Source organism: Camelus bactrianus, chromosome 3 (genome assembly GCF_048773025.1).
Source record: "Camelus bactrianus isolate YW-2024 breed Bactrian camel chromosome 3, ASM4877302v1, whole genome shotgun sequence".
Taxonomy (NCBI): Eukaryota; Metazoa; Chordata; class Mammalia; order Artiodactyla; family Camelidae; genus Camelus; species Camelus bactrianus.
In genome coordinates, this window is record NC_133541.1 from 118,115,544 (window position 1) to 118,136,614 (window position 21,071).

The 21,071-nt window shown below is 38.4% G+C and overlaps 2 protein-coding genes across 2 annotated transcripts; both read right to left on the reverse strand.

Annotated features, from left to right (window-relative positions):
• Positions 1 to 787: 787 nt before the first annotated feature.
• Positions 788 to 5,082, reverse strand: LOC141577124 (olfactory receptor 2T27-like). The gene has a single exon (XM_074361163.1). It carries the CDS (start codon positions 1,811 to 1,813, stop codon positions 788 to 790), a length of 1,026 nt encoding a protein of 341 aa, XP_074217264.1. The 5' UTR covers positions 1,814 to 5,082.
• An 8,531-nt stretch (positions 5,083 to 13,613) lies between these two features.
• On the reverse strand, positions 13,614 to 14,757 carry LOC105064489 (olfactory receptor 2T27-like). The gene is given in 2 exon segments (XM_010949433.2): positions 13,614 to 14,365; positions 14,368 to 14,757. Coding segments are annotated over 2 exon segments (933 nt in total). The 5' UTR covers positions 14,549 to 14,757.
• Between the last annotated feature and the right edge of the window lie 6,314 nt (positions 14,758 to 21,071).

Sequence of the window (21,071 nt, forward strand, 5' to 3'; positions counted from 1 at the left end):
AAGGGGGACAAATCAGCTGTAATGATTTCCTGAGATTTCGTCCAAGGGCAGGAGAGAAATTTGGGGGACAGAACAGGTGTAAGAGGAGTACCTTACATTTTCCTGATGAATCCACCAAACCGCAGATGTTCAGCATACCAGTAGGATAAGGTTTCATTCTTCCCTTTTAAGGTAGCGTATGGGATTTGTATATATTTATAGTTATTATCGTAACTAATTATAGGAGCCAAATACACAATAAAACAAATTTATACTGAAGAGTATGAGCTTATAACACCTAACAAATATTTAAATAAGTTTTACCTCATCATCTGGTAGTTTAACATGCCCCTTTCCTTAACATTACAAAAGGTACCAGTTAATATTAATTTTAGACTTTGGAATTCATCTAACCCTGGTTCATAAAGTAATTTTTATTTATTGCATTTCAAATAATCTTGCTGCTTTTAATACTAAGCCAACTCAAGGAAGCTGAGTTCATTTTGAGATCCAGATGTGGATTCTTATTTTAGTTGCAGAAAATGTCTAATAACTTCAGAGATTTCAGTCTAAATTTAATTAAAAGTACAAAATAATTTTATTAATATTTTCCTAATTTAATAATGCCCCAATGAAAAGTAAAGGAATCTCCACTGGATGCCTAGAAAATCACATATTTACATAGACCCGCAATCTTCTGGGCTTTCTGAAAATACACAACACCATTCTGGCATTTAAATTTTGACCCGTAGCTTTGCCCGTGGTCACAAGCATGTCCTTTTCACAGCTGGGAAGTACTGCTCGTCTACTAAGACGCCCCACATCTCCCCATCAGCTTCATAAGAGCGGCCACCACCTCCTTGTTCCTCAGGCTGTAGATGAGGGGGTTCAGCAAGGGGGTGAGGATGTTGCTGAAAACCGAGAGAGCCTGGTCCTGCTCTGGACTATGGGAGGAAGTGAAAGTCATGTAGATGAATATGTTGGGGCCAAAGAAGAGACTCACCGCAGTCAGGTGGGAAGAACAGGTGGCCAGGGCTTTTTTCCTGCCCTTCACAGAGTTCATACGGAGGACAGCGAGGAAGATGAGCGTGTAGGAGGCTGTGATGAGGCTGAAAGGCACGACAAGCAGGACAATGCTTGTAACCACCACCACTAACTGATACGCCGAGGTGTCTTCACAGGAAAGCCTAATGAGGACCGGGACCTCACAGAAGAAGTGGTGGATCTCCCTTGACCCACAGATGGGAAAATGCATGGGGTAGACCGTATGGATAAACGAACCTACAGAGCCTCCAATCCAACATGCAGCAACCATGTGCAGACAGACCCTGGGGCTCACGATGGTGGGATAACGCAGTGGGCTGCAGACAGCCACGTAGCGGTCATAAGCCATGAGAGTTAAGATGAGACATTCTGACATTCCCAACATCAGGAAGAAGAAACTCTGGGTTCCACAGCCAACCCATGATATGGTCTTTCTCCCAGTGAAGAAGTTAGAGGCCATCTTGGGGACGATGGTAGACGTTAATGTCAAGTCAATGAGGGAGAGTTGACTGAGGAGAATGTACATGGGCGTGTGGAGCCGAGAGTCTCCCCAAATCAAGACAATCAGAAGTACGTTTCCCAGGAAAACAAGGATGTAGATGAAGATGATCATGGAGTTGAGGAGAATGGCGTGCTGAAACCCAGGAAAGAGCCCCACAAGGATGAAATCAGTTGCTGATGACTCATTCCTACCCACCATGACAGGGCTGGGAGACAAATCAAATGGATTAGAACTGTTGACATTCAGCACAGGTCTTATATCCACATTGGACTCTTTAATATTTGCCATCCACTCATTAGAGGTATTTTATACGTATTGTTAAGCAACTACCTAAATGTTTCTTAAATATAGAGTATTGAAAAGAATGATCAACTTTAGTGCCTCCTAGCCTCTGTTGAGTTTATCTTTCTTTCCCTTTCTTCTTTCCTTCCGTCCCTCCTTCTTTGCTTCTTCCTATCCTTCCTTCCTTCCTTCCTTCCCTCCCTCCCTCCCTCCTTCCTTCCTTCCTTCCTTCTTCTCTCTCTTTGTTTTTAGTTAGAGAATCTTATAATAATGATGGGTCTACTTTCTACAAATATGAACCTCAAAATGTACATATTATTTCTGATAGCCAGGGACCCTAATTATTAACACTTGTATATTTGGGCAAAAGAAGAAAGAAATATCAAAATAATTCACTCAATTTAGTGTTTAAAATTACAAATCAATTATTTAGCAAAATTTTAATGAAATATCCTACAGATCTACCTTTTGGCCAAGTGCCATGATGTCATAAATACAGTACTAGAAATTGCCAGACTTACATAATTGCCCTGGCTGGAAGCCACTGATACCCCCCTACTGTTGACCGAAGAAAGCTCACAGTTTTAGTCTAGAATTTTAGATCTTCCATGACTTGGACTCAAGAAACCTTATAAATCTTAATTTGTATTATTTTAAAACACATAACTCAAATTCCAGTCAAATGTGTAATCTCATTATCTCTCCACGTGACTTGCGTATTCACACATTTGCACTTTTGCTTTTATTTCTGCTCAGGGTTATCCCTCTCTCCTGCATTGTTGGAGCCTTTTTAAAGATGTCTTAAGGCTTATTCAAGTACAACCTCCGAAAATGGAAGAATAAGAGAGTTTTCTATCTATGCTCCTACATTCCTAATCACATCACACATAAAATTATGTATCATTGTAGCTGAGAGACAGTGTGGCTTGGAGTCTAAGAGGATTTATCAGGGGCTAGGCTACCTGAATTCAAAGTCTATCTGTATCATTTACTATCTCCGACTCCCTCTCCTCATCTTAAAATAAGGAAGTTAATCAAATGACCCCAAGGGGGCAGTCATGAGGCTCAGATGAGTTACTACTCTATACCTTTATTATAGTTTTCCATGTGTCCATGTTTCTCCTCAAATAACTCTTAAGATTTTAAGTGCTAAGGTCATGTTTTACATGTTTATATCTCAATAAAATCAGCAGAATAGCTTCGGCAGAGTATGTAGCCAGTGAATATTTATTAACCAGGAGGCTGAGCAAACTCCGTGGAGTTCAACAGTCCACATTTTGAAGCAGAATATATGACAGATAACATCACTGGACTTGCATTGCGGGTGAGAGCTAAAGTTATTTCCCTCCATGTCCTGTTATTGAAACAGAGCACCCCTCTCCGGAATAAGACAATTGCTGCACACGTGGAAGTTTTTCCATACTCACTGGTATGAAATAACACAGACTTCAAAATACCTGGAAACCCTGTTCTCTGTTATTGGAGAAGGAAGTTCATTATGTAAAACAATGCCATCCTCTGGTTTAAGGTGATGGTTTATTTCTGAATATGTATATTCAGATTCTTTTTTTAACAAAAATATCAGTTAAGAAAAACTATGATTGTTCCTTTAGACACAAGTCTGCTACAATATAAAATATGAAGCTAATTATTAATCTTGTTCTGTTTCTAATGAGCAGGAAGTGTGGATCTTGCTAAACTTATATTCATATTACTTGAAGGAAACTGACAAATCAGTTCTTGAATAACTTTTGCCATTCATTTATTTTTCATTTTACACTCACTGAATGCTCATTCTACTCGGTGCCAAGAGAAGGCAACAGTGGGTTAGAACATGGGCTATATCTTCAATGAACTGAGTTTAGATATGAAATTATTTGTATCAACTAATCACAAAAGAGTGAAATAAATGCTAAAGCTAAGGCTCCTATCAGGTGATATGTCAACACAAAAGAGAGAGCTGATATCTGAGTAAGATACGAGTGGACAATTAGGTAAGATTTAATTTGAGCTGTGTCTACCTTAGGACACAGCAACTCAAGTAAATTCAAAGATTGAGGCAACAAAGAGTTTGTTGTGGTTAAGAACATTGATTGATTGCTGGTGAAAGTCACATTGCATAAGTAAGTGAGAAACATTGGAATTTATATGCAAATTTCAATTCAATTATTTTGAACTATATTATAACTCTGAAAGTGTGCAGTTTTCACATTCCTGAATAACCTCATGGAATTCTTACCTGGATATTTGTAGTCTGCCACATAGCTTGCCTGCCATCTACTTCACTGAGCTGAGAAATCCAATTGTCTGTTGGTATTTTAAGTCTAACTCATCTGTCTGCAAAAAATACTTGATTTCTTTTGCTAGAATAAGGATAATCAAAGGACGTTCACCATAAGGTGTGTGTGAGGCATGGCACACTCAAAACATTCTAAGTGCCCCAAATCATCCACTATAATTATAATCACCAGTATCATCATTGCCACCCTGTTCCACAATTTGTTCTAGGTCTATTTTCCAACCTTCAATTACACAAGCCATAATATTTATGACTATGAGTGTTTAACTTAGAGAATGCAACTGGCAAAGAGTTTAAAAATGCGGAGGACAAAGTAAAGCATGCAATGTTTAAAATTTTTCAAGCTAAACATTAAAGAAGAAGCATCCACATGTATCTAATATATTTTCCTTAACATTTTCACTTAGTTTTTGTAAATATTTATTAAGTAATAATCAACTGCTTGAAAACAAACTATTAGTTGGGGTTTAGGAGGTAAAAACCTTGGATCATAGCACAGACAACAGACCATATCCTCTGAATAGAAAAATCATCTGTCACTTAATAAAGATTTCTGAATTATTTACCAAATTGTTCCCACAAAAATACACCTGTTTTTTCTAGTCAATTTAATGCAATGGAATAAGTATTTACTGAGTCAATTCTAAACATACTCCCTTGATTTCTTTAATATAGAAGATAAATCTACCAAAAAAGAGAAATGCAATTTTATATTAACTTATAAAATTTTATTTATTGACTTTTGCAAAATTTTTCCAAATTGTGACTATTACATCATTTAGGAACAGAATGTGCCCTTATTGTTAGCATAATTCGAGGTTGTGTCTATGGGGTACATACAAGGCAGACAGAAATGACATCAGAACTCAGTCACCAAATAGCTCTTCTAAAACAACAGGATACAGTCAAGAAATTAACAAGAGATTAACTTGATTACTGACTCTAGGCACATTCTTGGGTATAACAGTTTTGAGTCTAAAAGTATAGTAATTCTTATTCTCAAACGTTTTACTTAACATCATAAGTAACACCTGATCCGTATTATGCTGGGTTTGATCAGGCAACAGTATTTATGACCTGTTATTTAACTGATATGATTCTTGCAGATAGTCAAACAGAAATGTAACTCTATGTAGCTTTCCCCTAGACCTGGATCCTGGGAAACTTACAGAATATACGTCTAAGACTGTCAGATTTTTATTTTCCTTTTACAATAACCAAAGTCTGACATTTGTGAGACTTAGCAATAAGTATTAGGTTTCTCTATAAAATTTCCATCGCCAGGCAAAATTCAAGAAACTTAGGTTTTCTTTTATTTGTTTGTTCGTTTTTTCCAGTTTGGTATCTACCTTATATTCTGCTTATCTCTGTTCACCTCTGCCTCTTGGAATTGCTGGTAACTTCCAGATTTTCTGTGACTAGGCACACTGTCTCACCATGCAGCATTAGACCTTTTTTTCTGCATAGAAAAATAAAACCAATTGGCTTGATGTTGATGGAGAATCAAACATTTTAGAAATGAGCCCAGTGACCATGATTCTATAATACTATGTATATTAAATACTGGTTGGTATATCCGCTAAGATCTAACTTGTTAGGTTGCTCAGTAATTTTCCATCAAGGGTCTGGAGACCTTTGCAGTGAATGACTTAGGGGAACACAGTCCCCAGACCTTAATTAACCTTGATCTCCAACCGTAATTGCGAACCTTAAAAATTAACTGGTAAAAGTTTAAATTGTATGAAAAAATATTCCTCATCATAGAAAATATTCAGATGTTTTCAAGTGTTTTCAGATGAAACACCACGGAGTAAATGACCAAGTGCCATCAGGGACGTGAGATCTGCCCTATACTAAACTTCAAAAGTAAAAGGAGAGTTTAATATGCAATATCTTCACATTTAATTCACCTTTCCCAAAAAACTTCCCCCAATTTGTGCATGATTCTTTTTTAAAAATATATCTTACAAAAATTTTCTTTTTGTAGCAGCTTGATCATTATATGACTTCGTTCTAACATACTGACACAATATAAATAAAATTAACTTTGCAGTCAGACAGACCTAAATTAAAAGGTCATCTTGCCAACATTTTAACTACAAGTTTTATTCAAGTAACTTAAATCTCTGAGTTTTTGTTATATTGTCTGTCAATGTGGGAATAATAACATTTGTCTTACTAGATTGTGGGGGTTTTTTTTAAACATTTTTTATTGACTTATAATCATTTTACAATGTTGTGTCAAATTCCAGTGTAGAGCACAATTTTTCAATTATACATGCACATATATATATTCATTGTCACATTTTTTTCTCTGTGAGCTACCATAAGATCTAGATTGTGTTTTATATAACGTATTTGGTTAAAAAAAAAATAGAGTCCTTTGTAATGTTCCTCAGCAAGTCGATGTGGTGTATTCTCTTGGTTACTCATTACTTGGTTTGAGGATGTTTCCTTTTGTATACCTTTAGGCTAACACTCAGCATCTGAAGAAAGTCTCCTTTTTCTAAAGCAGTACGATTGACCCGGAGTGAATATTTGCCCATAAATACCCAAATACATTTGCAAAATAATTAGCATTAACAGACAGTTGTGTTTTTCTTTTTTTGATATTCAGTTCAATTCTTTAAAAAAAAAACAACAGAGAATTATCAAAGAAAATTTAAAAATCAGGCAAATATATTACAGAAAAAAGTTGGAAAAATTAAGTATGTTAGTAAAAAACCTTTGTTCTAAATATTTTCAGCTCCTCCTTCACACATGTGACTCTCAAAAGAGTTGGAAATAAAAGCGTAATATTTTGTTTTGTTAATAAAATGCAATAAGAATGCAATATGTAGTATCTTAGCAATGTCAACTATTTGCATATAAATTAATAAGTGTTTAATTTGTACAAGCTGTGGGGACAAACATACCGTACACTACTGATTGAATTTTTGAGCAAAATCTCTGTCTTGTTATATTGCATTATTTACTTGTATACACTCCCCTGTTATAATGCACCTTTTTAAGGACAAAGACAACACCAATTTATCTTTATATCGTCTACATTTGGAGTCAGCAAACTACCAACAAATCTGGCTTGCTGCTTCTATCTGTGTGGCCTATGAGCTAAGAAAATTATATAAAATCCAAACTTCAGTGTCCAGAAGTAAGATTTATTAGAATACATTAACATTAATTTATATATTAGGGACAGCTGCTTCTTTACCTGCAGAGTCGGTTAGTTGTAACATAGACCCTGTGGTCCACAAAAAGCCTCAAATATTAAAAATCTGGCCCTTTAAAAAAAGTTTGCCAATTCTAGTCTTTGTTATCTTGCACTTTATATGTTATAAATAACTGTTCTGTGAATTTGAAAGGTGATACAACATTATATTTAACTTTATTCTCCCTTTCAAGGATAAAAGAATAAGGAGGCTGGTGATATTCCCGGACATGTTGCATCCAAATGTGATACTTTTGATGCGAGAAATAACCACAGTCTTAAGTATTGTTATGTGGCCGTTAATCTTGCAAATGTGTTCTTTTTAACCCTCACCAATAAACAGGATCAAAAACTACTCAGTTGTTATGTGGGAAGTATACAGTAGTCCATACTCACAGTCTTGCTGTAGGGCAGTGTCATAACCCACCAGATCAAATGTTGCTAGAGGTGAGAGATGAATATAAAAATGGGTAACAGCCAGACTATATATTCAAATAGAACTCCTTCAGCAACCAGCCCAGGAAGCCAACCTACACTCCATAGTAACCAGTCCCAGAAATCAAGTGATAACCCAACAGCAATTGGCCCAAGCAGTCAAGACTTGATTAATAGTTATCAGTCTCCTCAGTTTTTGCGCTCATTTCCAGCCTCAGGCCGACTGGAAGAAGTCAAATCTCATCTCCTAATTAATCACATAGGACACCCTGTTTTTAGTTAGCCTGTTTACAGTGTCCTCAAGTCAACACTCTCCGTTACAGCATGCGTGACATTTTGCTTTTTTTGTTTTTGCACCATACAGCTTTCCCAATCCTCTGCCTGCCTTTGATTCTCTGCCAAATACAAGTGACAGTGGCTGATTCCCTTGCAGTAAAAGAGCTGAATAAATATTCTTTGCTTTCTCTCATTTGTGGTATCTTCATTTATTTCCACAGAGGTCAACAGAAATGTTGAGTAAGGACCCTTAGACAAGGACTGGAGGAGAGTCACAATTCAGAACCCTAGGATTTTAAAGAGGTCCGTGTCTTCTACAGCAGAGAATATCTTATTGTTTGAAACACAACCTAGTGTCAGAAACTGAACACTTGTCCATGGGACAACAAGTGACTTTGCAACAGGAATTGCCCATTCTGAGCTGTTATTTTCAGGTGGATTGAATCATGAGGTCAACCAGATGTAGCAGCAACCTAACATATGATGGAAATAAGATTCAGAAATTGACTTAATCATATTCTGAGATTATAAGCAATATCCATGAGCGGTAGCCTACTCTGTCTTCAAAGAAATCTACTTTTGTTGAAACAATGCCTCTTCCAAAGCTCAGACATACCCCTTCATATAAGATCAAAGTAAGGAAGAAGCAAAAATGAGAACCTAGTTCACTGATGCATTGGCTCATTACATTGGTTTAGTAAAAAAGGGGCTTTCACTACACTATGATCCCATTTTTAGTGTGAGAAAAATCTTTCCTCAGGGCAGAGGTTTATTAACTCCATATGGGGGGAGAAATGGACTGAGTTAAGGACATACATGAACTCACAAGCAGTAGTTAGTGGTTTGACTAGTTGTTTAGTGGCCTGAAGAAGCATAATTGGGTAATCAAGAACAAGCAAACCTATGGAAGGGGCATGAAGCACGAATGGACCCATTAAGATTGGAATAAAGAGGGCACAGCTTTATATCTCATATCAGTGTCACCATAGGTCACCCATCATCGAATGGACACTGATCAAAAAGGTGGACAGAATGACTGATCCAGTAGAGGACCTGCTTCCAGAAGGATGGAGCATCCAAAATGCACATTCAGTAAGCAATCAAACAACAAATGGCCCAGTTCAATTCTCATAACTGATATAAGAACTCTGCCCCCAATCAGAGTTATCTTTGGTGTATTATATGGGTAGACTCCTTCTTTTGGGAAAAGATGATAACATGATAGCTGGTGATAAATGATCATCCTGTGAATTTCTCTAAAGCTGGAGGATGACTCTACATTGACCACCTTGGTCTATTATTTCAAGTGTGGAAGAATCATATCAGGGATAAAGGAAAACTTGACCTCAAATTTCAGTTAAAGGATTGATTACTTAAATTCTAGACTACAAATATAATGTCCTTCTTTAATAATTAATCAACTATGAAGCACATTCATTTATTTTTAGGGCTCTACTGATTAATTAGGAAAGCTCACACAAGTTGAAGTGTCTTCACATTAAAGGACTTTGTCTTTCCTGGGAGTTAGAAAGTTAAATTTTAGTCTCTGGCACATTTACATGCCTATTCTATTTTTCACTCTTACTAAAAATATTTGGAACATATTTATTGGAGGTTCACATCAATTAGATCAAGTTATTGTCATTGAAGACCTATTGCTGAATCCAGCAGCCGTCAGTAGTCTTTGTTAGCAGCCAACCTAGTGCTTACATAACAGGACCATGAATGGAGTGATCAGGATGCAAGGAAGCAAGGCATGCACGGTTCATTAGCATGGATACCCTTGAGCCAAAGCCAATCCTATGCTGATTATTTATGCTGTCAACAGTAGAAGCCAATGCTGAATCCTCAGGATGACCAATCAGCCATTTTGTCGCAAATTGATACATGGCTGCACTACCCCAGAGAAGGCAATGATGCTTATGGAATCGGCATCTATGCTTATGTGTTTGATTTTTATTTCTGCAGTACCTCCTCCAGTACCTCTTTAAGAGTTTGCACAGTACTTTACTGAGAAATATCAGATCTTACATTAACTTTTGCCTCAAGCAAAGGTGTCTATTTCATGGTGATGGACGTGTGGCAGTAGGTGCATGACCAACCACATGATCCACTCATCCTACCATATGCGATTTCATCTGGAAGCTGCTGACCTGATAGAACAATGAAATGCCTTTTAAAGCTTCATCTAAGATTCTAGCTGAATGGCAACCAGATGGGGTGTTGTCCTCCAAGATGTGGTACATATACTGAATCAAGGGTTATTCCATGGTGCTCTAACACAACACCTGGAATGTATCAGTGCAGGAGCCAAAGAGGTGATTGCTCCCTCCTGCCATCATTCCATCACTTGTGGAATTTATGCTTCCCATTCTCTCAAAATGAGGTTCTGTTAAATTGTAGGTCCTAGACTTGGGGTGCGACTTCAGAAGTTACTCCTGGGAGCAACCATTGGCCAAAGGGGACTGGGACTAGTGGGGAAATTCTTCTTTCTACTGATCTTCATTTAGATAATTCTGGGAGGTAATTTCTATGCTTCTTAGGAATCCCAACAAAATTGTCCTCCAGTGACACACATCGACAGCCTTGATATGAAAACCCTGTATTCCCCCCTGCTTCTCTATGCCGTTCTCCTTACTCTGACACTCTTGCTTCCTGAGGCAATCTCCCAAGTCCCTGTATCAGGCTCTTTTCAGGAGAACTCAAGGGGAGAGATTCTTCAAATCTATTTGCCACCACTCTCTCCCTCTCCTATTAGTGATGATCACATAGGCCTTTATGGCAGACTTTAATCCTCTAAATCCTTCCCAATGCCTAGAATCCCCTGCATTCTATTTATTATCATGACATACATTTTCTGTCTACTTGATTTGGTTGCTCCCTATCTTTCACATTTCAGCTTAAAAAAAATCTTCCCCAGAGAAGTCTTGCCTGACTCCCTAATATACATTAAACTTGCAAGTCTGCCCATCCCAACATTAAAATAAAACCCAGATTTACATGTGCTTTATGGGACTTTTGTTTGTAATCTTCTAACACAGTTCCTGGCACAAAATATGCCTACAATATATAGTATTTAATTTGATGATTATGAGTGGTAAATCCTTAATAGTAACAACTGCTCAGTAGAGAAATGTATCTTAGTTCTTATTTCCCTTACTTAAAGCTGGCACTTAACGTGGTTAGGATGTGCTAAAAATCACTATTGTAGGGAGCCATAAAATCGATGATGTTTGGATTCTAATTAGAATATTTTTGCAATTATTTCAGCTGATAAGTACATTATGAATACAACAAAGTATTACTGGGATGCTATCAACACAAAACAACTTTTAAAAATTATTTTTATGAGATGATAGCAGAATTGAGAAGTAGCAAACAGTGAGAAAACAGTTTTAAATATATTTTTTCATGGGCAATGAATTAACTGGTTGAGATTCAATCTGGCTGCTGCCTGTATATTTTTCAAAAATATTTTAAAAGCAATTATGTAATTTCCCTCTGATTGTACCTTGCTTTTGCGGAGTTGGTCCCTTTTAGAGCTTCTCCCTTTCAATAACTGAGAGTATATGTGTTATTCTGCTGCTTAACTGTTTTACTGAAACCAGTGACTACATTATTGGCTCCTTGTGCCAAGACATAATACACAATCATTTTGCTAAGTGTCCACCAAAACCACTTGCTTTTCCTCTGGGGACACGGCCAGAGGATATTTCTCAGCCTTCCTTTCTGAGGTGCTGTACAGAAGACCAGATTCGGACTGTGGGTGGACATGATGCTTGCCACTCCCTGGCCCTTAGGACCCTCTCAGACACTCCTGCCCTCTGTTTGCTGGCTGTACATTAATGCCCAGTCTCAGAAACCACATGTTGATGACAGAGCCTCCGTCAGCCTGGATCCCTGAGTGACTGCAAAAAGCAGAACGATATACCCCACCAATCTCTATCGATTTGACTTTCATGAGCAAAATAGAAACCTTTATTGCATTAAGGAACTAACATTTGGGAAGCATCTCTGTTATATCAGCTAGCATTCCCTTTTCCTAATACTCATTCTCTCTGGGTCTTGAGGAATCATTAGAATTTTCTCCTAGCGTATCAAGACACAGTTTCTTTGCTTTGCCTAAGTATTGTCACAAGATCCTGATAGAGTGATGAGCTCCAATCTACTAACAAAGCACCGCACTGCCCTCGTCTCTCTTCTCTCTCCCTCGCCTTCACCCCCAACCTTTTCTCACGGGAAGTAGGGTGGGATGGGAAGCCCATGTCTCCAAAAATATATTATTTATGCCTGTCCTTTACCTGAGGATTATTGGCATGTTCTGCCCAATTTATGCCTTCATCATGCTGTGCTGTGCCAATGTGGGGAGGGAAGTGGGAGCCATCTGCCCAGTAAGAATTCTCTTCAGTTTGTGTTTGGTTCAAAAACTGCCACACGATGCCATATTGCCTGGGATGGTAGCACATTTACAATGAAGAAAGAAACAATCCACCCTTTTTTAAAGTCAAGTTCTAGTATATCTGGAAGCTGTTGAGTCTACAATAGGTACCCCTTAATTCATTTAATAGACATTTATACAATGCATACTACGTACTGTATATCAAACCTTTTAAGAGACTGGGGCTACAGCAGTGAACAGGACAGGAAAAATCCCTACCCTGATGGGGTCTACTTTTGGTAGGGATAAATATGATGAAGAAATAAACACATCAATGCTGTACCAGATGGTAACAATCAGTAAGAAGAAAAAAATTGGCAGGGAAAAGGGATGTAAAATATTGGAAGAAGATTAAAATTTTAGATACGGCAACCTGGACTTTTGAATAGGTACCCAAAGGAAGTGAAGGGGAAAGCATTCTAGTTTAAGGGAAGAGGGGAGGAGGAAGTGGGCTGGTGATATACACTTAACCCATCTTGTGCTCACTGTAGCTGGAGTGGAGCAAAGGAGAGAAAGAGAGTAGGAGGCGAGTTTAGAGGACTAAGTGTGCATTGTATGCTAGCACATCTGTGACAAGTTCTAGTGTAACCATGAGGTCAGAGTGAAACTTTATTAGACTGAACAAAAGTATGAAATAAAGGCAATAGATAATTGTTCCTTAATAATTGTCAAAGTATTGAATGTGCGTTTCACTCAGTCAAAAGATATATCATTAATCTGGAGAAAACAGTTCTTCCTGGAGAAAGTGAATGTCCCTGTCTTCCTCCTTTGTTCTACTCTCAGACCAGGCGGATAGTCAGTCAGAAATTAGAATAAGCAGTCCCAGCTTTCTCTGTCTCTGTGATGCTAGAAAACAGAGTGATAAGAACCTTCATCCACTGTTGTGGGTGGATTATAAGAAAGAATATACATGCTTTCATCTACTTGCTACCAAAGTCTTTTTTCTCCAAATGTTTCTACGTGGTATGCGTTGTATAATGAACCCAATTATTTCGTTTCAAACACAATAAGGTAACTGGAGATTCAATGACCCATGCCTAAAATAATCTGTGTTCCTAAATAGGAATTCTGCGTCGATGAAGAAATATGGAAGCCGGGAGCCTTGACTGCCACGTTGAAACTAATTTTTATGGCAGTGATATTTCTTAAACTACTTGGATAAGAGGTTCTTCCTCAAGACCTTCCTCAGAGCCCGCACCACCTCCTTGTTCCTCACGCTGTATATAAGGGGGTTCAGCATAGAAGTAAGTATAGTATAGAACACAGAAACACCTTGATCCAGTGCTGGGGTGTGGGAGGAGCCAGGGGTCATGTACACCACCATACCTGGCACCAGGTAGAGACTCACCACCATCAGGTGAGACGAGCACGTGGCCAGGGCTTTGTTCCTTCCCTCAGGAGAGTTCATCCTGAGAACAGTGAGGAAGATTCGAATGTAGGAGGCCATTATGAGGCTAAAGGGGATGAGGATAAATACGATACTTACCACAAACACTACCATCTCATAATCTGAAGTGTCCTCACAGGATAGCTTCAGGATGGCTGGCATCTCGCAGAAGAAGTGGTTTATCTCCGTCAGACCACAAACCGGGAAGTGCATGGTGTAGATGGTTTGAGTGAGTGAATTCAGAGCACCCCCAGCCCATGAGGCCACAGCCATCAGCACACAAACCTTAGAGGTCATGGTGACTGTGTAGCGCAGCGGGTTACAGACAGCCACAAATCGGTCATAGGACGTGAGGGTTAGAAGGATACACTCGGCACCACCTAGACTCAGGCAGAAGAACGTTTGGACACCACAGCCAATGAAAGAGATGCTGTGCTGCCCTGAATAATGGTTGATGACCATCTTAGGAACCGAACTGGAGTTGCGGAGCAAGTCGACGAGGGAGAGCTGGCTAAGAAGTACATAGGAGTGTGGAGGTGGGCATCTACCCAGATCAGGAAGATGAGGACAGAGTTCCCTGTGAGGGCGATAATGTAGACCAGAAGGATGAGGTAGACCAGGAGGCTGGCGTGTCGGAGCTCAGGGAAGAGGCCCAAGAGGATGAAATCTGTGGTGGATGTGTTATTTCTTTTTGTCATATCTCAGCCTCCTCTGTGGCAGCTGATGTGTGGTAGGAGAAGAACACAGGCCATCTGTTAAATCTGATGCCCAGTTATCAGCCTTTATTTTTCAATGAGCTTTTTTCCTATCCATTCTTTTTACATCTTAGCAGATGAAAATGATATTTAAAACACCTTGAGGTGCTTCTGGGTTGGTGAACATGTGGAGATTTGGGGAGAGTGGCAAATTCAAATAGGGCACGGAACGTCCACACCCCTCCTCACATATCATGCCACACACATCTCTTCCATCTGGATGTTCATCTGTATCCTTTATCACATCCTTTTATGATAAACCAGTAATCTGGTTTTAAAAATGAGGTTTACTAATCTTAAACTTATTTTTTTGAAAAATACTAAACGCTTATCATTTCATTCCACTATTTAGAAATTGCTTCATATCTACACAGTTATAGTACTCGGCCAAGAATTAAAAATCCATTATTTGGAATTTCCTGGCATAATGAGGCTCCATATTTTTGTCTCCTTTTGGTTTTTGACTTACCAGTGGGAACATTTCTCCAAATGTCTCAAATAGATCCTCTTCTCCTCTGTCTATATTATCTCCTTTGTCAATCTTTTGTGGCCCCCAAAGGGCAGGACCTGCTGCATATTTTACATGACAAGTGAAAATGGAGTGCCCTTTGTTCAAAATTAATAAAAATTTCAACACAGCAACATCAGAGCATTAAACCACGCATGAGGTCTTGCTAATTACAGAACGTAGTATGGTTGCATGAATGAAACTGATTTCATTCACTCCTGATTTCACAGGATCAAGCTCTCAGAACCACATGTTAAACTGGCCTCCTCTAAGCTCATTTCTGTGTTTCCAACCACTTCTTAAACATCTTCACCACATAACCCTGCCAACACTTCTGATTCATCAATGCCCAAACTGAACTCAACATCCATCTCTTACTATTTGACTATTTCTGCCATCACCTTCCCTTTAACACAAACACGCAGGCTTATAACCTTGAGAACACTTTTGATTTCCTTTCCTTCTATATTTCATTACTTACTTGGCCTTGCTGTATTAATGTCTCTCAGACTCTTCCCTCTTTTCCAAACATATTATTTCATTCAATTCTAAGCCTTCAGTGCCCCGTCTTCTGACTGTTCAATCTCATTTTCCTTCAAGCCATAATCATCTTAAGTCATAGCTGTTATTAAGTTACTCTCGAGATCAACTTCTGAGATATTCTCCATAAGTGAGTGAATTAAGCTCAGTGCTGTTTATATTGACATTTAGATGCTCAACAAATTTGTCACTAATTTACGAGGTCAGTTTTTTTTTGTACTATAATAAATTGTCCCCTTATAACAACTTAAACCACAATCTCATGAAATGTCACAGCTGTCAATCTCCATGCATTTACTTATAGTTTCCTTTTTGTTTAGGCCAATCCCCCTCCAATACAACCTGTATCAAATCCTTCCCATCATTTAATTTCCTGACTATTTGTCAGCACCTCACTGACGTCATCTCAAAACTCTCTACATCCCCTGCCAAATCAAAAAGCAGTCTCTTCCTCCTCTAAATTTTGGCAGCACACGTTAATCTGTCCCGTCAGTGGTACATAACAGATTTTACCTACCCTTTTAAATATTTGATTCCCCTTGAATTGCAGCAGTTTGTAATAGAAAAGTAACATATATATATTAATCTTTCAATACAATTTAATAGGGTGGATCATAAAATGGATGAGTGTAGTAGAAAGTGTTGGAATGTAGACATTTCAAGATTATTATGTCCCTGCTATTTTGTGAACTTAATTAAAGTCAAAAGCTTTTGCATAGCAAAGGAAATCATTGACAAAATGAAAAAACAACCTACTGAATGGGAGAAAATATTTCCAAATGACATGATCGATAAGGGATTACCATCCAACATATATAAAGAGCTCATACAACTCAACATCAAAAAATGAAAGGTTACTTTGACAAGCTCAGTTCTCAGGAGTTATGTCTGCCTGCTGTCAGAGATCATTCAAATCTAGAGTTAAAATAACTTCTGGAAAAAGGAGTTGAGCAAGGATTGGGAGGAGAAAGAGAAGGAGGTGGAAGTGGAGTTAAAAGAAGTAAAAGAAGATGAGGAGGAGGAGGAAAAAGAAGTTAGAAAAAGTCAAGGAGAAAGAAGAGAAAAAAATTGTCAATGAAATAATGCCCAATTTTATTCTTTTGTGGCATTGTCAGCACATACCATAGATGCTAATACTATGAAAACTGGGCCACTTTGGATGCTTCTCAGGACCTGGGTCTCTCTACTCAATATTCAGTATCATTTATGTAAATCAATCAACTGGTTAATTAAATGTTCACTTTAACAAATTGTCTTTATGGTTCTTTGTCATAATCAAAATATAGTTTGTGAGAAATGTGTTTCTTCTAATGATAGTGAATTAGATTCAGAGAATCTATTTTCTCAATCACAAAAATGTTAAGTTATAGAATCAGAACGCTCAGTGACAAAATCTTACTACTTTTTAATGACTTAATTGTACCTTTTAATCAAGAAATCAGAGCTTTCCACGAGGAGAGTTGGAGTTGGTGCTGAGCTAGATAAATACACGCACTCAGATCTTCCAGGTGGGTGAGAGTTATTATTCATCCACTTAATTCCAACTGTCAACCTGCTTCCAAGCTTAGCACTAGAACTGGACCAAATCCTGGAATCCCGCAGCAAGATCCTATTTCCAAAAGCAGTAGATACAACGTTTCCAGTTTGCCTAACTCTTTAGAACTAGAATGTGTTGTTGAAATCACTGCCCATTTATCACCAACAAACAGAAAAGAAGTCCCCTGCTCTTGGGTCGCTACTTTTTCACTGAGGTTAATTCCTGTTGGTCATTTTATACCATAGGAACAGGAAAACAGGCGGGTGAGGCACGTTAGAAATGGAGAATAAGTGAATAAGGCAATTGATGAGGAAGAGGAGGAAGGAAGAAGAGGAGAGAAATAACTGGGCTCATACCAAACATTTCTACCCTGAGCATCAGTGGCCTGTGTGTCCTCTCTATAGAATCCTATGATGCTTATCACCCAGCTGCTTCTGGAGGAAAACATGTTTAGAACACTTCCCTGAGCCTCATCCAGAGCTGAGTTCCTCCCAGAATCATTTTAATCCCCACTGGAGGGAAAGCAGAGTAAGGGGTGGGGCTGATGCAGAGAGATTCTTCTCACTATTCCATCGTGTAGAGATGGCTCCTGGAGCCTGGTGCCATGGGAGACCTAACCTAATGGGACCAGAGAATGAGGTGGGACATAGGACATTTACCGGCACTGTGGAAGTCATCCAATCCAACTTCCCACCAAAGAATGCAATCTTTGCAACAACAGACCCAAGAAAGCAAATGGCAAGAATTGGTTTACCAAGCATTAAGCAGTACCTCCTAAAGATGCTGCAAATATTAATTTGAGAAATAGGTTCATAATGTCAGGATTAGTTTCATTTTTTGGTGAAGCAAAACAGAGGCACAGCCAGGTATATAATTTCCCATACAGCTATCAGGGAGCAGAGTCAGGTTTCAGATCAGGTCCATGGGCGGCTCTGCAGACTGGATCTACTGCCTGTCAAATGCCATAGAGCAGCTCAAGAGTGTTTTCCTTCTTATAAACTGCTTTCACGATGGCCCACAATGAGTAGGGACACCTGAGTGCTGAGAACAAGAGGATGGGGAACTGAGGTGCTGGAAAGGTGAAATGTGCTACAGGTCGGTTAGAAATGGCACAGATAGCGATAGTGATGTCAGCTGAGCAGAAAGAGGATGGTGCAAATGGGCAAAGCACTGAAGTGAGACGGAAAAAAATGAGAGGCTGCAGAAATGTTGATAAGGGGCCTTGACAGGTGGCTGAAGGAAGGAATGATTGCGCCTGATAATGTAAGGAAGTATTAGTTTCTTAATATTTCTAAAGAAGCTAACAGTTTTCAAACAGTCCTTTGTAATAAATCATTATTCTCACCTTTTTTCAGTTTTAATTTCTATCTATGCAACTGTCTCCACCACTAGTCCATAAGTTTCCTGAGTGCTGTGACCACATCTCAATTATCTCGATAAACTCCGTATTTAATATTATTCCTGGAACATCAAAGATGCTAGTAAATGACTGAAAAATGAATAAACCACAACTCTATGAAGAAAATAATATTATTATCTCTACCTTTCAGACAAGGCAATTGATGCTGAAAGATTCAGATATTTGCCCAAGTTTTCACAAGTATGCGACACATCCTGAGTCCCTATTTTGTCATGTCATGGTTCTATTTTTCATCTCTATTTCCAGAACATTGAGCAGGTAATGAGAACACCAGAAGTGTGGCCCAAGGTATATTTGTGCTGTCAAGGTGACCTCACATGACTCATTTGTTGCTATGCAGTAAAATATAGCCTGAGAAAAAGATAAACTAGACGGTGTCCATATCTTTTTAGAGCTTTAATTATGAAAACACTCTAACAGACATCAAAAGTGGCAGGAGTCTTTCTTTTTTGTAAAGGTATAGCTACTTAGAGAGGGGCTGAAAATAAAGTACAGGTTGATTGACTATTATTACAGCAATTCACAAATTTCTGCCTCTGTCCCCAAGCCCCAACTCAGTTGTCTGTGTCTGATGACCGGAATTTCATGCATCACAGGATGCTTATAATGATTTTTAAAAACGCCAAGAAAATGACCAACCTCAGGAGACTGTTGTAGCAAGTTCATAACCTTTTAAGCTATTCAAGTCCTGCCAATCTTTTTTTTTTTTTTCCTTATAAATGTTGGTTTTCAGAATGTTGTTCACTGGGTGGTGACTATTCTCACAAGGAGACACTTTGTGCCTCTAAGGAATAAAAACATACGCAGCTAATGTGATATTGACAGAGATCAACGCATCTTCACTTCTACTGGTTTGCAGGCTTGGCCCTGGGGCCGGTTTGTGCCTCCAGAATAAACTGAAGGTTAAATACGAGCCGGGTTTCAGGGAGACTGAGTCAGGTGTTGCATAACAGGAAGCCAGCCTCCTTCACGCTGGTGAATTAAGAGCGGCTCAGAGCCTCATTTTAGATGCCCTGTGGGATTTCTGTCTTTTCACTTTAATTAACAGAATCTTCCAATTGCCTGAACTGTCAGAACTTCTCAAAGGAGTATCGAAAGGAAAACAGCCTCCTTTTTCCCCCACAGGACACTGGAAAATATACACAATATCGTCTCCCTTGGGACCCCAAGCCTGTAGTCACCTCCAGGATTCCCTCGGGTTTTGTTCCTTGCTGATAAGCAGAAGACCTAATGAATTCCCTTTTCAGAGCAATGTATGTCCACTTTGAGAAACAAGAAAAATCTCAAATAAACAGTCTAAATATATATTTAAAGAATATAGAAAAAAAGAACAAACAAAACCCCAAATTAGTAGAAGGAAGGAAATAATAAAGATCAGAGCAAAAATAATTGAAATAGAAACCAAACAAAACAAGAGAAAAAAAATCAATTAAACTAAGAGCTGGTTATTTTAAAGGGTAAATAGAATTAATAAACCTTTAGCCAGACAAACCAAGAGAAAAAGAGAGCCCAAATAAATAAAACCAGAGATCAAAAAGGAGAAATTACAGTTGACACCACAGAAATAGAAATGATCAGAAGAGGACACTATGAACAATTATATACCAACACATTAGACAACCTGGAAGACTGAATCAAGATCTTGAAATAGAATCTTCTGAGACTGAATAAAAACCTGAATAGATCAATAATCAGTAACAAATTTGAATCAGTAATCAAAAAATTCCCGAGAAACAAAAGTTCAGGCCCAGATGGCTGCAGAGGTGATTCTACCAAATATTTTAAAAAGAGTTAATACCTGTCTTCAAATTATTCCAAAAAATAGTAAGAGGAAGAAGCACTTTCAAATTAATTTTATGAAGCCAGCATTATCCTGATACCAAAACTAGACTAAGATGAACATCAAAAAAGAAAAAAAAAGAAAGAAAATTATAGGCTAATACCCCTGATGAACGTAGATGGAAAAAAATCCTCAAAAAATGTTAGCAAACTAAAATCACCAAAGTACTAAAATGATAACAAGCCATGATCAAATGGGGCATACAAATGGCCAATAGGCACATGAAAAAATGCTCAGTATCATTATCAGAGAAATGCAAATCAAAACTACAATGAGGTATCACCTCACACCAGTCAGAATGGCCATCATTCAAAAGTCCACAAACAATAAATGCTGGAGAGGCTGTGGAGAAAAGGGAACCCTCCTACACTGTTGGTGAGAATGTAGTTTGGTGCAGCCACTGTGGAAAACAGTATGGAGATTCCTCAAAAAACTAAAAGTAGACTTACTATATAATCCAGCAATTCCACTCCTGGCATATATCTGAAGAGAACCTTAATTCAAAAAGATACATGCACCCCAATGTCCATAGCAGCACTACATATAGTAGTCAAGACATGGAAACAACCTAAATGTCCATCAACAGATGGCTGGATAAAGAAGCTGTGATATACTCATACA

Bases quoted from the DNA above. Each gene is read 5' to 3' on its own strand.
- LOC141577124 (XM_074361163.1), bottom strand. From the start codon at position 1,813: ATGGCAAATATTAAAGAGTCCAATGTGGATATAAGACCTGTGCTGAAT.